The following is an 18,684-nucleotide window of genomic DNA, read 5'->3' as shown; positions in this document are numbered from 1 at the left end:
CCCCAGGATCAAGAGGTTTCCCCCTGGTTAACTATGTGCCCCCCAGGCCACTACTATCTATTCTCTTATCCCCGTGGCCCAAGTGACCAGTGGCACTCTCTTGACAAGTGGCAGGAAACAAAGCTGTGCTGGGAACAAAACTAACTTCCGGGGTGGGATTAAATCGACCATCCCCAGTAGGCCGTGCTGTTCATTTTTGCACCTGTGTGTGATCCTAGATTCCAGAGCTGAGCCTGAAAGCAGTTTGCCACTAGTCTTTGAATTAATGATAAATGACATGCATGCCTTAGGACAGAGCTTCTCAAACTCAACGTGCACTCAGCCTGGAGATTTTGTTGAAATGCAGGTTCTGATTCAGTTGGTCCGGGGCTGGCCTGACACTTGGATTTCTAAAAAGTTCCCAGACAAGGCCTGTGCAGCTGGTCTGGGGACTGCATTTTGAATAACATTTTAAATAAAATGTTATTGTATTTATTTAAGGCCAGCGCTCTCTGCCATCCCCCTTGACACCGCTGCGAACCGGGACAAGCTTCTCAGCGCCTCCTAAGAACGATCCAGCATCGGGCACTGAGTCTTTTGAAAAGCAGGGCGGGATCCTGAGCATTGACATCAAAATAGGGGCCGCAGCCACAGACCTGCCATCGAGCCAGGTAAGTGTAATAAAGGAAGCAGCTGACATGATACAAGGCCAAAGGCATAACCGTCTGAGGTCCAAGAAGGGAACATAAATCATGAAAGAAACATACTTGAAGGGTGACTTGCTAATTAAGAAGATGAAAAGCTGGTTTTAAAGGTTGGCACCTGAGCTAACAGCTGTTGCTAATCTTTTAATTTTTTTTCTGCTTTTTCTCCCCAAATCCCCCCAGTGCATAGTTGTGCATTTTTAGTTGTGTCATGTGGGACGCCTCCTCAGCATGGCCTGATGAGCGCTGCCATGTCCGCACCCAGGATCCGAACCAGCGAAACCCTGGGCCGCTGAAGCCGAGCTCGAGAACTTAACCACTTGGCCACGGGGCCGGGCTGTGCCCTCCCCCAGCCCCCCCAACCCGACCTGGGATATTCTTGTCCAAGAACCAGAGGGCGGGGAATCCTCCTCGGGCATGTTTCTGACAGGAGTTCCACTCTGACCTTTCTTGCCAAATGAAACTTCAACTCCACCTAAGGCAAGTTGATGAAGACGGGGAGGAAAGGGCGCGAAGAAAGAACCCAGCTCACTGAGTCAGTTCTAACTGTCACCACTTAATCACATCCAGTAGCAATTGAAGTTTCAATGCAAATACCCCCAAGCACCCAGCCTCTGGCATTTCCAGGCCCCATGTGAAGGTCTTCAGATGGCTCAGACTGGAGTGCATTCCCTCTTTAAAGAAAAACTCTTGACCTATAAAGGAAATTTATCCTGAGGATGAGGCAGGCAGAAGGAATCAAGGAACTTATTCAAGGAAGTTGCTGACGTGACTTTTTATTTCCCCTCCTGTCGCTTCCCTCTTTTGCAAGGCTCCCTTCCTTCTATCTGTCAGGACGGGGCCTTGAACTGCGGGAGAAAATCAAGGGCACAAAAGGCTCTCAGTCTGCCAAAATATTTTCTTTGAAAACTTTTGTTCTTGTTTGCTTAGAGTTTTGAGGAAGCCTTTCCACAGATTAGAATGTTCCAAAATTTTTCTTTAGGGAACTCCAGGCTCCAGCCACCCAACAGATGGTATGAAGGAAAAACAGCAGGTTTAAAAAGAAAGGAGATGGAGAAACAGGAAGAAGACCTGGAGAGTAAGAAACCAGGCCCAGCTACTTCGAGATTTCTGCAAACCATGGAATCCACCCCGAGGCTTGGGGGCCTGAAGGGCAGAAAAGCTGAAGCCTAGAAAGGTGGGAGGCTGGGCCTGAGTGGGTAGGACGAGGCTCCTTCCTGCCGTGACCACGGAAGGTGACACCTCTACACAAAAGCTGGTCACCAAGGAGGCTGAGGAAGAGTGGGCCTCGTTCCTCTGTCCCGTTTCTCCAACCCTCTAGCACAGAACTGGAGGGACACGGCACAAATTCACACCATCACAGGGGGAATAAAGAGGCGTGTTGGATTGAGAAGCGCTAAGGGCGTCATTCCAAATTTGGAGCCAAGCTTCAACCAACCTTTGTTCTTTTGGATCCGAGGTGGCCACCCCTTCCCCCAACCCCTCTCGCGTCTTCTACTTACCAGCTGAGAGTGTGCAACCTAATGGACATCCATGTACTACATCTTCTAACACTTGTGTTCAAGTGTTCTGGGAGGGACAAGGAATTTCAGTGAAGGGCATGAAGCACTTTGAGGGAAGACGAGACTGATAGACAGGCCACCACAGTGCTCAGCTCCAGATGACTTAAGCTGCAGGAGGGGACAGAGCTGGCTTTGACCAGTCAGTCCAGTATAGAATAATACTCTTTATATATGAAAGACCCACTAAATATTGGCTCCTTTTTGGTCTGAGAGGAATGTGATCGTATTGACTTGACTTGGACATCATTTGTGGATCAGGAAATGGGTAATATAATGTAATATTGTTTCCTTAAATGAAGCCAAAGGACTTGAATTGTATTTATGCCCCATTCTGCATTTTCTAGAATGCCCTCAACTTTCCTTTACTCCTTTTCCTACCTATGCAAGGGATGCATTTTAGGGATGAAAACACAGAGATACAGAGCACCTAAACCCAAATGTCATAAGTTATTGATTACTTGTGAAGTCTTCCGTTCCTGTAGAATCGTTCAGTAGACTGAGCTGATGGACACCTTGATGGAGATCAAACCTCTATGATCACTTTCACACTAGAGCTGGTAACAAAACAGCCCGAGTTAGAGGTGGTGTGCATTTAAGACGTTAACCACTTGAAAACAAGAGTATATTAGATAGGTTCACCACCCGCCTGTCCTGCAGGTGACCCTGGACAGGACATTCTCTCTGGACTTGTTTCTTCCTGTGTGAAATACAGGATGTTATGCAATAGCTTGTATTTTTCTTTTGCACTATGTGCCTGGTACCCTATGCTCTCTACGTGGGTTGTCTTGTGTAATCTTCACAACAGCCCAGTTTATAAATGAGGAAGCCAAGGCTCAGAGGTGGGCACCTGCTAAGCAATGTTAGTGCCCTCCCACTCCTGAGCCCACGTCCTCAGGAACTTCCAGGATTATCGGTGAGATCTTGCCCAGCTAAATAAAATGTGAGTTTAGCATACTCCTCTCAGCCAAAATAATTTCCTAGAGTGGAAGTAAGGGTCCTGCAAGAGTTTAAACCAAGAGGATGAAAGTCAATGACAATGGAGAGCCTTCCAGGTGTAGGGCACGCAGCTTGTTGCCACCCCAAGCCTGAGACTGGTGTTTCCTCTCCTCGGGCAACAGCCTCCCCTCCCACGCACAGGGCCCCGGGGCTGCCTGCAAAGCCTGGCGGGGAGGCTGGTGTACAGTGTGAGAAGCTGCTTTCCGAAAGGGTTCCGGGGCTGGCTGCGGTGAGGGCTCCCACACGACTCTCCACCTCCACCTCCACCTGGGGATCAAATGACTCTCAGAATAGGAGTCCCACGCGGCCTGAAGAAAACGATCAGGACAGTGCTGTTTGTAAAAATCTGTTTAATAAATATACATCTTCAAAGTACCAAAATAATTACCAACAAAATACACTATGTACACCATTTACAGGAGGGTGACACAAACCTTGACAGGTAGCAACTTTTAACCCCACACCACCAAAAGGTTCAACAGTACACCTGATCATTACATGTCACAGGACACAACTGGGCTCGGCCACTGAATCCATGGAGCTTTGATCAAGAAGCACAATAAATAAAATGTAGTCCTTTCATCGGATTTTGGGTCACCTTCTCGAAAAGCCTCACGAAGGTGAAGTGTAAAAGGAGATTTCTTTGAATTCCAAGGATCTTTCTTGTCCCCCCTTCCAAAGTTCACAAAAATAACAAAAGGAGGGCTGATCCCCAGTCAAACGTTTCAGCCCAGGCAGTGTGGTTCTAAGGAGTACACCCTTTTTTTTCTTTTTTCTTTTTTTTAGAAAAATAAAACTCTCTTTTTGTACAAATCTACAAGTCCATGTTCTTTGAGACACTTTCCGAAGCTCATAGCGTCAGGCGCTGTCCTCCAAGCACACAGTCATCATAGGGTAGCTAAAAACAGAGGAAAAAAGGCACGTTAAACTTCCAGAGCTCGGCCGGGGTGCTGGGATGGTGGTGGGCGGTGCCAGTGGGAATAACTCAGGTATTCTTGGACTCTTTACTCTATATCCCAAATATAAGTTAACTTCACAGGCTGAGGGAGTTTTCCTTCAATGCTCCTCTCCTTAGAAAAGTGCACAAAAGAAAAGACACTCTCTTGGGACACTGGCTATGCACACGAAGGTCTGAGAACTTCACTATGTTGAGACCTTCAGGTAAAAAGTAGCTCTAGGGGCCTGGGAGGGTGGGGGGAGAACAGCCACTCTCACTGCTTTTTGCAGAGCGACAAAGAAGCTGAGACTCACCTCGTCCTCCGTGAACTCTGACTCCGTGTCATAGCTTTCCTCATCCTCGCTCTCTGGCAGCATCTGAAGGTTTTCTAGGGTCAGCTGGCCCAGCTGCTGCTGTATCCGGGTGCTCGGGCGGCCCCAGGTAAGCTGGTACGGGGAGTAGCCCTGGTAGGTGACTCTGTTGACGTCAGCCCCACATTTCAACAAGAGCGACACCAGGTCAGGATTCTGCAGGTCCACAGCGAGATGGAGGGCAGTTCGGCCATTACAGGGCTCCTGAAACCGAAAGGCATTTGGGATGTTTACGGATGAGTGTGGAATTTCTGCTTGCAACGAGAGCACGTGAAGTCTTATTGAGGAGCCAGATGCACTCCACCTGGAGGCATGAAGCGCTCACCTGAGCATTGACATCAGCACCCAAGGACACCAGAAGCTCCACGATGCCCAGGTAGCCGTGGATAGAGGCTAGGTGCAGACACGTGTGGCCTGGAAGAACAAAAGGAAAAAAGTGTAACCATTTGTTCCAACCCTCACATCTCAAGCAGAACCTTTCCCCTATTCTTTTAATGGACAAATTCTTCTTAACTTGAAGAACCCAGAATCTGAGTTCTGAATGAACTTTATAAAGGCATCAGATAGGCCTTTTGCCTACATATTTTCTGAACCTTTCACACAGTGAGAGTTTAAGCTCTTGCCTAGACTCCTTCAGCTGGCCCCCCTCTCCCTTGTCCATGTCACCGGCCCTCAGATGAGCAGGGCAGGCAGACCTACCGTTGTAGTTAGTGGCCTGCAGGATGGAATGGAGGTGCGGGGTCCCGTAGGACTGAGTCAGGACTCCCACGCTGGCCAGGCAGCCCTGCTCACAGGCAAGGTGTAGGGGGGTATTTCCTCGAAAGTCTCGGAGCTCAGGATCACAGCCAGCTTCCAGAAGTGCCTTAGCAATTTCTGGCTGGTTGGTGATCACAGCCAAGTGGAGTGGAGTCTATACACAGAAGAGAGAACAGAAAAAGGATGAGTCAAGGACCAAACCTACAGTCCCTTGAACCCCAGAGATCTCCTGCTTGTGGATGCTGCTCCTCCCAGACAGGTACAAGGGACAAGGCAAACAAATACCAGAGCCCCCAGGTGGGCTTCCTAAAGGCCTCACCAAATCAATGGAATGCTTTACTCTAGGATATTGGCGGACTCAAAGGTCAAAGGTCAGGGCAGGCAAGGACTAGTGACTGTTCATTTATAAAGCACTGGGAGCAGCTGTGCTAGATCCGGCTCCACCGAGGGGCAGGGGCGCGGGGCCGGGCAAGCGGCGCACCTGCTGCAGGTTGTTCTGGAAGTTGAGGAACGCCAGGTCTCCCTTCACTTGGCGGACCACCTCCATGGTCAGGGCCTTCTCTTCGTGGATGATGGCCAAGTGCAGGAACCTGAGGGGAAGAGAGGGAAACCCCCAGGGCCGGTGAGTGCAGTGCGTGGGGCCCGGGAGGCGCGGGCTGCGGGGGATTGCGCAAGGCCGGGGTTTCGGGAGGCCGCGGCCGCGGTGTTTTCCGCGAGGTTATTATGAGCCAAGTGTTCCTGGCAGGCGCCCAGGGACTTTCCGGGCCCCGCCCGCCGCGGGCGCCCGCCAGCCCGCCCCGCCCGCCGCCGCCCGGAACGCCCTGTACTTCCCCTCCCGGCCGCGCGGCGCCCGCCGGCGGGCCTGGAGCTCCGCCCCCCTTATGCAAGCGGGGACTTCGCGTCCCCGCCGCCGCCCCGCCCCCGGTCCCGGGGACAGGGACGCGGGGGGTTGGGGGGGTGCGCGCTGCAAGGCAGAGCTGCGAACCGCGGCCCCGAGAGCGACTCCCAACCCTTGCAGCCCCGCCGCTCTGCACGGCCTCGGGGCGTGCATAACCCCGGGCCCCAGGCCCCATCGCGCGTCCCGCGGCTCGGGCTGCAGGCCCGGCGCCCCCACCCCGGCCCCGCCACCCGGGCCCGCGCCACTTACGAGTCTCCGTCCTCGGTGAGCTGCTGCTTCCAGGGTTCGGCGCCGCGCGGCGCCTCCTGCGGCTCCAGGCGGATCTCGCGCAGCTCCTTCACCATCTGCTCGTACTCCTCGTCCTTCATGGAGTCCAGGCCGCTGTCGTGGCGGTCGTCCAGCAGCCGCTCCTTCTTGAGCGCGTCCCGCGGGCCCTCCATGGCCCACTCCTGGCCGGGCTCGGCGGGCTGAAACATGGCGCGGCGGGGCCTCGGCGCGGTCCCGGGGGCGCTCGGCCGCAGGCTGCGCTCTCGCTCGCTCGCTCGCTGGCAGCGTCGACCCTGGTGGCGGCGGCGGCTGCTCGGGACTGTTGTGGGCTCGGCAGCGCCGCCGCGCCGCCCTATAAACGCTGGCAGGGGATTTCTCCGGGGCGGAGTCAGGCGCGGGGAATTTCCAAGCCAGTCAGACCAGAAAAGAGAACTGGCCTCGTCCTCTGCTAGGGGAAAAAGAACTCTAAACCCTGAGCCGGGGTTCATCGGAGAAACTCCCTGCGATGAGCCACTGGGGTCATGTACAGGGAACTTTTTGATGAAGGCTGAGTGGCTGGAAAGTCCTCCCGGCCAGGCCCCCTCCCCCGGTACTTCCCTGCAGCCTGCACTCAGTAATCCTGGCCTTCTGCAAGAATCCTTCTTTCCCTGGGGTTTCCCACGATTGATTTGATTTGGGGTCGTCGGCTGCCGAGATCCCAAGGACGCAGACCTGCTGGGCGGTTCCTCATTGGGCTTTGCCAACCTGCCGGTCCTTTCCGATTCTTGATCTTTTGAACACGCGAGTGGAAATGATGGCTGGGTGTAGGGATTCGCTTCCCCAAAGTTCCCTCTGCCGAGAAGGACGCGCTGGCCGTTAGAGGGTCGAGTGCAGGCTGCCTCTGCGTTCCTGCCCATGCCAGGCTCTCGGCCGTGCGGGACGCGGAGCCCTCCCCCAGACCCCTCAGGCCGATGCTGTGAGAGCCTTGGAGTTAACAGTCTAAATGCTTGGAGAACCCTCAAATCATTTCCTCTGGATTATCAATCCTGTTGCCTGGGGGAGGGGGCAAGCACTGTGCCCTGGATGCAGGAAAATGCTGAATGTGACCATAACTTTTTTCAAGTAGAGCAAGGTGTAAATCTTTGTGGTAGAAGTTGTAGATACCTTGCAGTAACAGTAATCACTGAGGTCGTGTTCTCTGATTTGCACTGTGCTGCTGCAGAGAATGGATCCTGAGCCTCCTGCTGGATGCCCAGCCAGGTGACTTTCCAGAAGCATTTGGAGACAGAGGCTGAAGAATGGGTTGAGTAGTGTCTTATCCAGGATCAGGCCTTATGGATGGCTAAGAAAATAGCTGCTAGGCTGCTGCAGCGGGCTCAAGGCAGCCCAAACATTGCCCCTGCCCCTGCTGCCTCCTTGCTCTCCTGTGCTGGAGGAGGCAGCCATTGAACTTGTCCATGCAACCCGAGTAGCCATGCCAGGCTCCCCATCCTCTGGTTTCACCTGCAGAGACAGAACTTATGCTCTCTGCCCTACCCCTACCTCCTAGCCAGTAAGCCCTCAATTGAATTCATCTACTTCTAGAACTGGTCCAGGAGAGAGAAAGCAACTTTGGTCTGAGATCTTCAGAATTAGCCCCAGGAGGCCTCTACAGTTTTGCAGGGATTTCTGCAATCATCTTTAACTTGACCAGGGGTGGGACTAACCAACCCTTCTCTCCTCACCTCCCCTGCGTGGCCCACAGTATCTGAATGTGGGGATCTGGGTCAATGGGGGGGGGGGGTGAGAGACAAAATATGAGGGGGAAAAAAGTAAAGAGATAAAACCTTTGGGGTAGTAATGATCACATGTTAAAATGAAAACGTCCCGGAGATAGACCCCATTCTCTGCAGCATGTGATACTCAAATATGCAATTACGAGGCAAGGTGGAACAGCGACTGGAAGCTGGAGATCGCAATTCCAGGCTCTACCTTGAATTAACTGCATGTTAAGTTGGAGAGATCAGTTAATTTTGCTGTGGTATACCTGTTTTTATAATAATAAGATTGGATTTAATGCTGTTTAGAGGTTTTTTTTTCCAGTATAAAAATTGTATTACTTGGCCACACATGCATTTATAACTCTGTGTAACGGGGGCTATGTCTCTTGGAAATATCACAGCGTAAATTTTGGAGAGGACTCAAACACTTTATGCAACACATTGTTAGTTCTCGAACTAATCTTGTAACATAGGTATTGCTCCCGCTTTCCCAAAAAGAAACTGAAATGCAGAGAAATTTACCTAGGCACCCCATGGCAGTTTATTTCTATCCTAACATTAATCATTTGGCCAAAGCAGTCAAAGTATTAACATTTTTGAAAACGAGACCGAATACACTATAATTTGGAAGCTACTCAAAGTACTTCCTCCTCCAGTTGTTAGGTATAATGGAGGGCTGATGTCCCCCTGTCTGGGGATAATGACTTCCGTAAAAAACGTACAGAAATGTCCAATTCTAAGTGCCTCACTTAGAAAGGATACCTTAGAAGAGAAGTTTTAGCTGCAGGTTTAAAAATGATCATTAAAAAGAAAATCATGCATAAGTAAAAAGCATCTCAGGAATAAGCATCTTTGCACATCCTTTTTTTCTGGTTTAATGTCCCTGAGCCTTTCAGGACCTGGTGGTCTTTATTCCTGGTTGTTTAGTGTGACACCTAGTGGTAAGACACAGGCGTCCCTGATATGTCACACGCTTTTGGAAATTTTGGGAGGTGCTGGGCCTTGATTACCTGTCCCTGTGGTGGGGTTTCCCAAGGAGGCACCTTTTGTTTCTCTGCAGCCTAGGAGACAGCTTTGAGTAATGTGATCCAACAGGTTTTCTCTCTATCATAGATACCTGTATATGGTTTAGATCAACAAACAGTACATCCTGGGCCATAAAGAACATACCTGGAAATCAGAGAACACAAGCAGCTGGGGCAGAAGAAGACACCAAAGCTGACTTTTGGTTTAGAAAGAACTTCATGGACTCTCAGGCTCTTAGAGTTCTGCCCACCTCATTGTCAAACATTTTAACTAATCTTGACCACTGAAGATGTTAAAACCTTACACTACTGGTTGTTAATGTCATTTGGCTTTTTTCTTTTTAATGCAAAAGGCAAAAGAATGAATCAGTTGACCTTGAAGCTGCTTTGTGCTTTAGTCCAGGATGCAGCCGTAGGGCATGACAGGATGGCCAGTGAAGCTCACTCTCTTCCTGGGTGGGAAATGCACAGTGTGGACTGAATGTACTGGCTGACATGCCCCGTGGCCTGGCCGTGTGGAGATTTTTGTGTAAGTTCAACTGTTCCAACATACTTGGCTTCTCTTAACATCATGGGCAGTTGCACTGGCCGATTAAACTGAAATTGTTTTAGTCCCTAGCAAATTGAACTCCTAAAAAAGGTTACCCGTTGCTCAATGCAGCCAGGCTGGAAGGGAGAGTGGCCATGACAGAGTCCTGAAGGGCCAGCCAGGCACAGTGCTGATGGGCAGCCCCCCTGTGTGGTTCTGGGTTTATATTCTGCTTCTGATCCCAGGCTCAGTCTTCTTTCCTCCTGTGGTGGTTAGCAACCGCCTCCATCCATCCGACTCAGAACCTGGAGCTCCCAAGCTCTGGATCTTTCCGCACAGAAAAACAGCTATCAGAACCGTCATTTGTAGTGACTTAAAAATAAAACTGTCAACGCCTTCATGTGTTTCTTTTGCTACGAAGCCTGCAGTTTAATGGGGATGAAAGCTTTAAAGGGTCTAACGCCAATATCTACCCATAGGGGCCAGGCAGCTTTCACAGATGAGTGAAGCCGGCCATGTGAGTCCAAGGGGAAGTGGTGGCACCTCTCATAGTCTAGGCCTGAAAAAGCGTGTCCCTTACACTCAGCTCAGACAAGTTTTGCCAAGCAGCACTGTGAGCGCAGTACTGATATTCCATTGTTAGAGAAAAAAATCAGAAAATGGATTTCGATGTGAAGTTTTTCAAATTTTAAAACACGTGAAAAACAAACAAAATGTGCTTCTGCGTCTTTTGGCTAAATCAAAAGATAGAGGCCCTGAGTTTACAACCTCATTTTCAGGCAAGGTCTGATGTCTTCCCGGGGCCTTGGCGGAAGGCACCCACCTGCGGCTCCCTGGCATCACAGGGTCTCCGCTCCTCCGTGTGACCGGAGGCTGGGGGTGGAGTGTGTCTGTCCAGGAAGTTCAGTCTGTTCCTGGCAGGCAGGGTTGGAATCAGGGGCTCTAAGCCCTGAAAAGAGAGCTACCCCTCCTCTGCTCCGCTGCACTGCAAAATCGGTATAAATAGCTCCACAAAGTTCTGATTTATCTGACAAAGACTGCTTAGGGGGTGGTGTTTTTTAACTCATTCTCTCAATAAACATCTCTTTGGGGTGTACCTGCTCTGCTGGCACCCCAACCATGTGCCCAGTCCGCCTGTTGGGTAACCTGCTGCCGGGGAAGGAGAGGTCTGCACGTGTCACCCTTGGTCAAAATTCCTGGCTCTCCCTTTCCGCTGTTTGTTGGCGGTAACCAAGTAATATCTGTAGGTGTGGAGGGTTGATCATGTTCTGTTTTGTCCGGGACGAGCAGCTGGATCAGGAAGGGGGCGGAGGTTTAACAGCACATTGCTTCCTCTGCATGCTGGTATATTTGCTGTTTTGGGGGCAGGCTGTAAATTCATTCTGAGTGTAGTCAGGATACGAGGAGACTGGTACTCAGCAGGATATGGGACATAAATGATGGGAGGACCCTGCTCTTGCACACCATAATTAGGTCAGGGGCACATGATCCCTCAGCATCGGAGGCAAAATCTGCCACCAGAAACTATATGGGGATGTCGACCTTGCTGTCCTCGATGGTCTAAGGTCTTGGGAATGGTCTAGGACAAAAGTAAACAAAATCATAGCTGCTAAAAGATTTGCTTCAGATCGCAAATAGAGTGAAGATTTAGGAAACTGGATCCTCAGCCCTTTCTTGTGATCACTATGATAATGTCTTTCCCAACCCTCCTTTTGAGCCTCTGTTCGCTGGAGTAGAGCCCCAGGTTACTTGGATAAATATGAGAAATTGAGATGTCTCGGAGGCTTATCTCTGATGCTGTTAATGGGTGCTACTATAAAAAACTGATTCTGAAATTATTCTTAGGTTGACTTTTAAATACTGAAAGCAAATCAGAGACAGAGAAAGAAGGGTCACAAAGAGAAGCCATGAGCAAGGAGAAATGGGGATATTGGCCTGGAACATTTTTCCTTTGTTATCATATCTCAGCTGTCAGAGTTCAGCCCCATGACTGTGCCATATTCCCTCTGGATACGTCACTCAGCTTGGCTCAGGAATGCTCATCATCTCCTATATCCCAGGGCGGTTTGTAGGCTACAGTTTAGGGATTATGTTACCAGGAACAGTATTTTCAGAAAGTGAGGTAGATTAATGCATCACCAAATCTTTAAATGGTAATATTTGAAAATTGGTCCAATTTAGAAGAGAAGTCAAGGGGCGTGTGAGATAGGGGATGGGGTGCCCCTTGATTCATTGATGGAAACTCAAGAGCCCTGGGGGAGGTGGGGGGGGGGCGTGACAGCATGGGTATAGGTCTTGGTAAATAATCTGTATGAACATGATGACAGAGAGAGAGAGCAGGAAGCACATATACAACTGTCACAACATTGGCTCTGCTGCCTTGAGGACTCAAATCTCGCCCCCGCCGGGGGCCAGGGCATCAGGGCAGGGACGTAGACGGAAGGATGACGATTCACGGGAGAAAGAGGAGGCTAGTCCAGGGCAGGAGTGTAGAGGAAGGGGTGTTACGTAGTGGGGCACCGAGCACTTTTTCCTTCACAGACCATCTAGACAGAAGATGAGGAGCGCCGTATGGATGGTACTGTCTGCAGCGACATCTTCAGGTCATCTGTGGAATAACTTCTCCGCGGAATCATATTTTCTTAAGGAGGAGATTTCCTGAATTTGGGCTGAGGATGTGGGCTGAGGATGTGCGCTGAGGATGTGCGCTGAGCCTGAGTGTTTAGGTGTGACCGCAGCGCATCGGTTATCACAGTCCCAGGGGAAAGCCGGGAGCGTTCCCTCTCCTGAAATCCCTACTAGCCGACCGGTTCTGTTCATCCTGCTTTTGAAATGACTCCAGCCCATCCCTTCCCAGCTCCTCTGGCCCCACGTTAGGGCAGGCCCTGTTTTCCATAGCAGCCTCTCAGTTTGTTATTTATACATTTATTGAACACTTACCAGGGCCAACGCTTGACATGCTTTATCCTATTTAATCTTGACAACATTCTGTTAGGTGAGTTTCCTCTTCTCTGTTTTAAAGGGATTTGAGGCTCAGACAGGTTCAGTCACTCACTCAGAAGGCAGAACCCAGCATCAAACCCATTGTGCCGCCCACCCCTCACCGTTCCTCTCCATTCTGCAACATGCAGTGTGGCTTGACTGTTCCTGTCGGAAAAACTTTCAAAAGTATTGTCACAAATTATATGTTGTATTTTCTATAGTATTAAAAATTAGTTAATTGCTTTTTTTTGAGGAAGATTAGCCCTGAGCTAACATCTGCTGCCAATCCTCCTCTTTTTTTGCTGAGGAAGATTGGCCCTGAGCTAACATCTGTGCCCATCTTCCTCTACTTTATATGTGGCATGCCTGCCACAGCACGGCTTGACAAGCAATGCCATGTCTGCACCTGGGATCCAAACCAGCAAACCCGGGTCACCAAAGCGGAACGTGCTCACTTAACTGCTGCGCCACTGGGCTGGCCCCAAGTTGCTTTCTTTTTTTTTTTTTTTTGCTAGGAAAGATTCACCCTGAGCTAACATCTGTTACCAATCTTCCTCTTTTTTTTTTCTCCTCAAAGCCCCAGTATATAGTTGTACATTCTAGTTGTGAGTCCTTCTAGTTCTTCTATGTGAGCCGCCACCACAGCGTGGCAACTGACGGATGAGTGGTGTGGTTCTGCACCTGGGAACCAAACCTCAGCTGCCAAAACAGAGTGCACTGAACTTGAACCACTAGTCTGTCAGGGCTGGCCCTTAGTTTTAAATTGAAACCTAACACTTGCATGTGGCTAAAAAATTCAAGTACTGTAATATAAAAGGGTTACAATTATACAATTAATTCTCCTTTCACTATTGTTTCTAACACACGTTTTTGTCATGTCATTTCCTGTAATAGAGCCTCTAGTGACCTATTCTGGCCTGTAGGACAGAGACTGAATTCCTCAGACAGCATTTCAAGCCCTCCAGAGTCAGACTCCTCCCCAGCTTGGCCACTCCTAGTCCTCATTTCTCCCCAGCCCCAACCCTCTGCTCCAGCTGCTCTGGCCTTCAGTGGGATGAGGCCTGTGCTCTCGCTCCTGTGCGAGAACCAACTTCTTTCCACTTCCTTGCCAGGAGCCACCCTTTCCAAGAGTCCTTCCCTGTCTTCCTGTTCCTGGAGGGCTCTGCTGTCTTCTGAATCCTTCTAATTCATATCATCTGTCTTGCACACTGGGCCTGTGGTCACATGTGGCCTTGTACTGCTTAGTTATTGCTCAGGTCACCTTTTGACTCTAGTCAGACAGGTAAGGATGTGGGATGGAATGGGCACCAATGAGTGGGGAGGAGAATATTCATTTCTTCTTGTCTCCCTTGCCCAGTCCGTTGTCTAAGGCACGAGCCTCCTCTTTTCGTTCACCCTATCATAATTGTTCTTTGACTCTTCTTCTCTGTTAATATTTCTTTATTCATCCAATCAACTTTTCTTCTCTCTCTGGGAATTATCTCAAGAGCTCATCTGGTCCCACTTCTGCATGGGGAGAGTAAGGTGTCATCACTCCCCTTTGCAAAGGAAGGAGGCGTTGTGGAATAAAGGCCATTGGGAGGATGGGAGGGCAGACAGAGCCACCACAGAGCCCAGCCAATCCAGGGCCTGGAGCATTCAGAAGAGGCGCAAAGAGATTATAAATAAACCTAGATTGTGCTCCCTTCTCTTCTTTCCTGTTCTGCTGCCTGAGAGCAACCTCTAGGGTGGGGTCCAGGGAAAGGAGGAAGGCTCCTCCTCCTCCAAACCTTCAGTTTGGCCATAGATGAGGTCCTGGAGGCTTGCCTATGGCTTGTTCCAGCTGCCCAAGACAAGAGATCAAAAAGGAAATTGGGGCAGAAGCTCTAGTTTAGAAGAATAGATGAGGCTTTGCTTAGAGTACCCCCTGTGCCAAAAACCCTTGGAGGACATGGAATGAGGGGAAGCAGGCTGAAGGGAGTCTGTCTGGTTGGTTGAGAGACTGCCTGGCAGGATGATGCTTCATCAGAACTTCCATCAATGGACTGCAAGGCTGAAGGCCATGGACACGGGACTGTCTGGACGCAGGAGAAGGGTAGCTGTTGAGCCCCGGCAGCTGCCTTCCAGGGTGACCTTTGATGGCTTTCAGAAGCAGAGGCATTCCCAACACAAAATATCATCCCTCCAGAGCTTGACCTAGTTTGACAAAGCACACATAACCTAACCTAATCACTATTTAAACGAAAAGCCCATGGGTGTACCAAGAATGGTGTATGGTTTGTCGTCTATCTGACTCAGGCAAAATCTAGCACAATTCGTTTCCCAGAGAAGTTTCCCTTAAGGAGGAAACCCTGGGGAGGAGGTGAGATTGTCCAGTGCACGCTCCACACCTTGGACTCTGATCACAGAGGACTTCATTCAAAGAACTGTACATATGAACGCACGCTGAACTGTCTTGTAAGAGTAGCACAGGGAGGCTGTCAGACGTATGAGAGGTCAGGGCGTCTTTGCAACTTTCCGCTGTTAAAGGCTTTCCCTTCTTGCTTCAGGTCTATATTCTCACTTCAGGTCCAGCAATTTGTCAGGCTCACTCTAGGTGATTCATCTTGGCAACAGCAAGACTGAAAATTAACATGGACGTAGATGGGAGGGTTGCCGTCTGTGGGGTGTGAAACTGAGGCTAAAAATAGATGGGGGTTCCTGGGGCAGCCTCCATCGTGGTCACAGGCCCCACAAAAGGAAAACTCACCCAGGAAATCTGCCCACAAGAGAGGACAAAAGCCCCCACCTCTGTCAGCCCTTTTGCCCCACAGAAAAAGCTCAAGGTGATAGTGAATTTGGTGCTTTCAAAATGTCACAGCTCCCACAGACGGGCTCTCACTCGTTTCCACCCCCAGACCTTCCATCAGAGGCTTCCCCTCTGCGTAAATTCACTTTGTTTCTTCCTCCCAGCTTCAGGACCAAGAACAGATGTCTGCCCCTAACAGCCTGTCGCTATGTTTAGTCAAAGGACTGGTTAAGATAAAGGAAATGTGAAATATTGACACACATGGCTAATATGAAAAAGGAATTCTCTCTAAAGAAAAAAAGTATTATATTTAAAGAAAAAATAAGCGTTAATTTGTCAAGCGTTTATTAAGCACTTATTTGGTGCGGGGCACTGCGCCGGGGTCTGGAGGTGCAAAGAAGATAAAATAGGGCTCCTGCTCTCAAGGAGCTTGCAGGCTGCGGGGAGAGAATCCGGTAAATGAGTGATTCTAGTAAAGAGTGATGAGGGCTGTGGTTGAGGTAGGAACAAAGTGCTCTGGGAGCACAGAACGGGGGCGCTAAGTCAGATTAGGAGGGTTGGTCAAGGACTGCTTTATGAGCCAAGTAAGAGTCAGTTAGAAAGGGGGAAGAAGTACGAGTCGTGAGAAGATCGAGTGTGGTGAAGCACAGAGGTGTGAAACAAGCAGTTGCACATGGCTTGGTGTGTTGGAAAGGGGGACGAGAGTGTCAGGCAGAAAGGAGACGGTGCACGCCGTGTGACCGAGCAGAGATGCTGGAACAGTACCCTGAAAGCCACGGAGAGCCCCCCGAGGGATTTACCTGGGGCTCTCATCAGGGAGGGTTTTAGAACACAGGGTGGCAAATAGACTGGAGTGGGTTAGGCATGAAGCTGGTGACCAGTTAAAGGCAGTGGCTGGAGAGTGAAGAAGAGAGATGGCTAAAGAGATTCGAGAGCAGCTCCACAGGTCTTGGTGATCATTGGATGAGAAGGAAGGAGAGAGGGAAGCATCTAGGAGCACGCAGTTTCTGACCCGGGCTCCGTACGTAGTGGGAAGATAGGAGGAAGAGTGGGTTGGGGGACGGATGAGCAGTCCTGTCTTGGACATGTTGATTTGAGGGGCCCGGTGGCTATATAACAGGTGATTTAATGTGGGGAGTTTTAAGAGAATGAAACGTTTGGAAGTCACCAGCTTATTCAAGAAATAGCTGAAGTCAGGGTGAGGACCAAGCCACCCAGGAATTGTATGTAGCGTTCCAAGGACCAAGATGGGGACACCAGCTTTGAAGAAGGGAGCTGAGGCTGAGAAGCCAGCACAGGAAACTGAGAAAGAACGTCTGAAGAGATAGGAGGGAACCCAGAGCAGAGGGCTGTCCCAGAAGCTGAGAAAGGTGAGGGGTGTCACAAGGTGCTCATTGTCAAAAGTGTCAAGGGTGTCAAGATTGTGTGTCTGTGTGAACTGCTCAAGAATTCAGGCTAACTTGAGAGGAAAGGCCGGGCTGAAAGAAAAGAAAGTTTTACTTCAGATAGGATGTTTCATTACTTGCAAATATACAATTACAAGGCTAACTCGTGGGGTCCTTCAGGGCTGTGATTGAAAGATTTACCATTAGAACATTAAAAGCGTATCGTAAAAATTTAGCATCTGTTTCATTTTGGAAGTGAATTTATGGAGGAGGATGAGGTTAAGGGATTCACCCAAGGTCACGCTATTAAATGGATCGGGACCAGAATCCAGATCTCTACATATTTTGCCCACTGCTCTTTCCTCTGTATCAGTGTTTGCTTTTCAGACTTCTGCTTGCATTAGAGTCACCTAGAGGGCTTTTAAAGCGCAGATTGCTGAGCCCCACCCCAGAAGTTTGAATTCTGTAATTCTGGGCTGGGGTTGAGGCGCGTTTCTTATGAGCTCCAGGTTCCCTATTTCTTCTGGCCTGGGACCACGCTTTGAGAAGCGCTGCTCTCGATGCTTCTTTATCTCTAACACCCAAAAGTACTTGAGGATTCTAGGAACCAGTTAGGTCTCCCAGGTTGCTTAGTCATTCTCTAAGAAACCCTTATAGTATTAATTTGCTTAGAAGGAATATTTTCTTGATGTGAATCGGAGTGTCCCTGTGGAAAGTATGAATATGGAACTAAACTTGATTAACTCTAAACTGTTTCAGGCGCCTGCACGGTTGTAGACACTCTTCTGGGCATTGGAGGTACAGTCAAAAACTCTGCTCAGGGAGCTGACCTCGTGCAGGAGACACAAATATACTAGATAAGGAATTAAGATGTACAGTATGTTAGCGAGAGTGCTAAGGAGAAAAATCATTCAGGGAAAAGGGCTAGAGTTGCCAGGGCAAGAAGACATGTTGGAATTTTAAGTAGGGTGGCTGGGAAGATGAGAGGGCAACACCGAAGTGAAGATCTCAAGGAAGGGAGAGTGAGCTGTGCCGACAGCCAGGGGAAGAAAGTGGGGCAGGACTCAGTGAGTGCTAAGGCCCTGCGGTGGGCCCGTTCTTTGAGGACCAGCAGGGAGCCCGCGTGGGCTAAGTGGAGTGAGTCGGGGAGGAGTAATAGGAAATGACGTCAGAGATAACAGAAAGCCAGATCAATGCTGGGATCTTCTGAGCTTTTACGAAATTTAGGAAATCCTTCCATAAAATGTCACTCCTCTTCTCTTGTGCTAAAATGGACTATTTACTTTTGAAGAACGTTAGGTCCCAAAATTGAGCTGTGGGTCTCCCAGTTCTGAGGGGTTATAGAAGTTCCCTCCACAAAGTGCCTAATGCATCAGCTCAGCTGCTGGTTTTCCCAAAAAAGTTGAATACAGACCAGTCTGGAGGGACAGCTATAGAAAGAAGTGTTTGTGTGGCCACCGGTTTTGTGTGTATGTGCACTACCATCCCCCTCCCAATCTACCCCGACTTCTTCACTGAATTCTGAGAGAATACCCTGGCAATGTCGGCCGCATTTTTTCTGTATTACAAATTACACTGTCTGCACTTCTGGGAAAAGTTGACCCCACCCATATGAGTCGTGGGCCGTGGCTCAGACCTTCATTTCGTCAGCCTGCATTCTTTTTATGGTCAGACCTTTTGGGTCCTGGCCCACCCCACAACCACCTGTACTGGGGGCAAAAAAAAGACTCATTAACTTGTTAAAGGACAGACTAGGATGTTTGTCTTTCTGGAAGATTACTGAATTT

General features: G+C 49.7%; 1 protein-coding gene across 1 annotated transcript; it reads right to left on the bottom strand.

The window, feature by feature from the left end:
* Window positions 1-3,574: 3,574 nt before the first annotated feature.
* On the bottom strand, window positions 3,575-7,381 carry NFKBIA (NFKB inhibitor alpha). The gene is made up of 6 exons (XM_046655433.1): window positions 6,453-7,381; window positions 5,787-5,895; window positions 5,249-5,459; window positions 4,875-4,963; window positions 4,493-4,753; window positions 3,575-4,139 (listed from the first exon to the last, which is right to left on the bottom strand). Exons 1-6 carry the CDS (start codon window positions 7,364-7,366, stop codon window positions 4,092-4,094), a joined length of 1,632 nt encoding a protein of 543 aa, XP_046511389.1. The 5' UTR covers window positions 7,367-7,381; the 3' UTR covers window positions 3,575-4,091.
* Between the last annotated feature and the right edge of the window lie 11,303 nt (window positions 7,382-18,684).

The sequence above is a fragment of the Equus quagga genome, chromosome 2 (assembly GCF_021613505.1).
Source record: "Equus quagga isolate Etosha38 chromosome 2, UCLA_HA_Equagga_1.0, whole genome shotgun sequence".
NCBI classification, from domain to species: Eukaryota; Metazoa; Chordata; class Mammalia; order Perissodactyla; family Equidae; genus Equus; species Equus quagga.
This window is presented reverse-complemented; position numbering and strand designations above follow the sequence as displayed.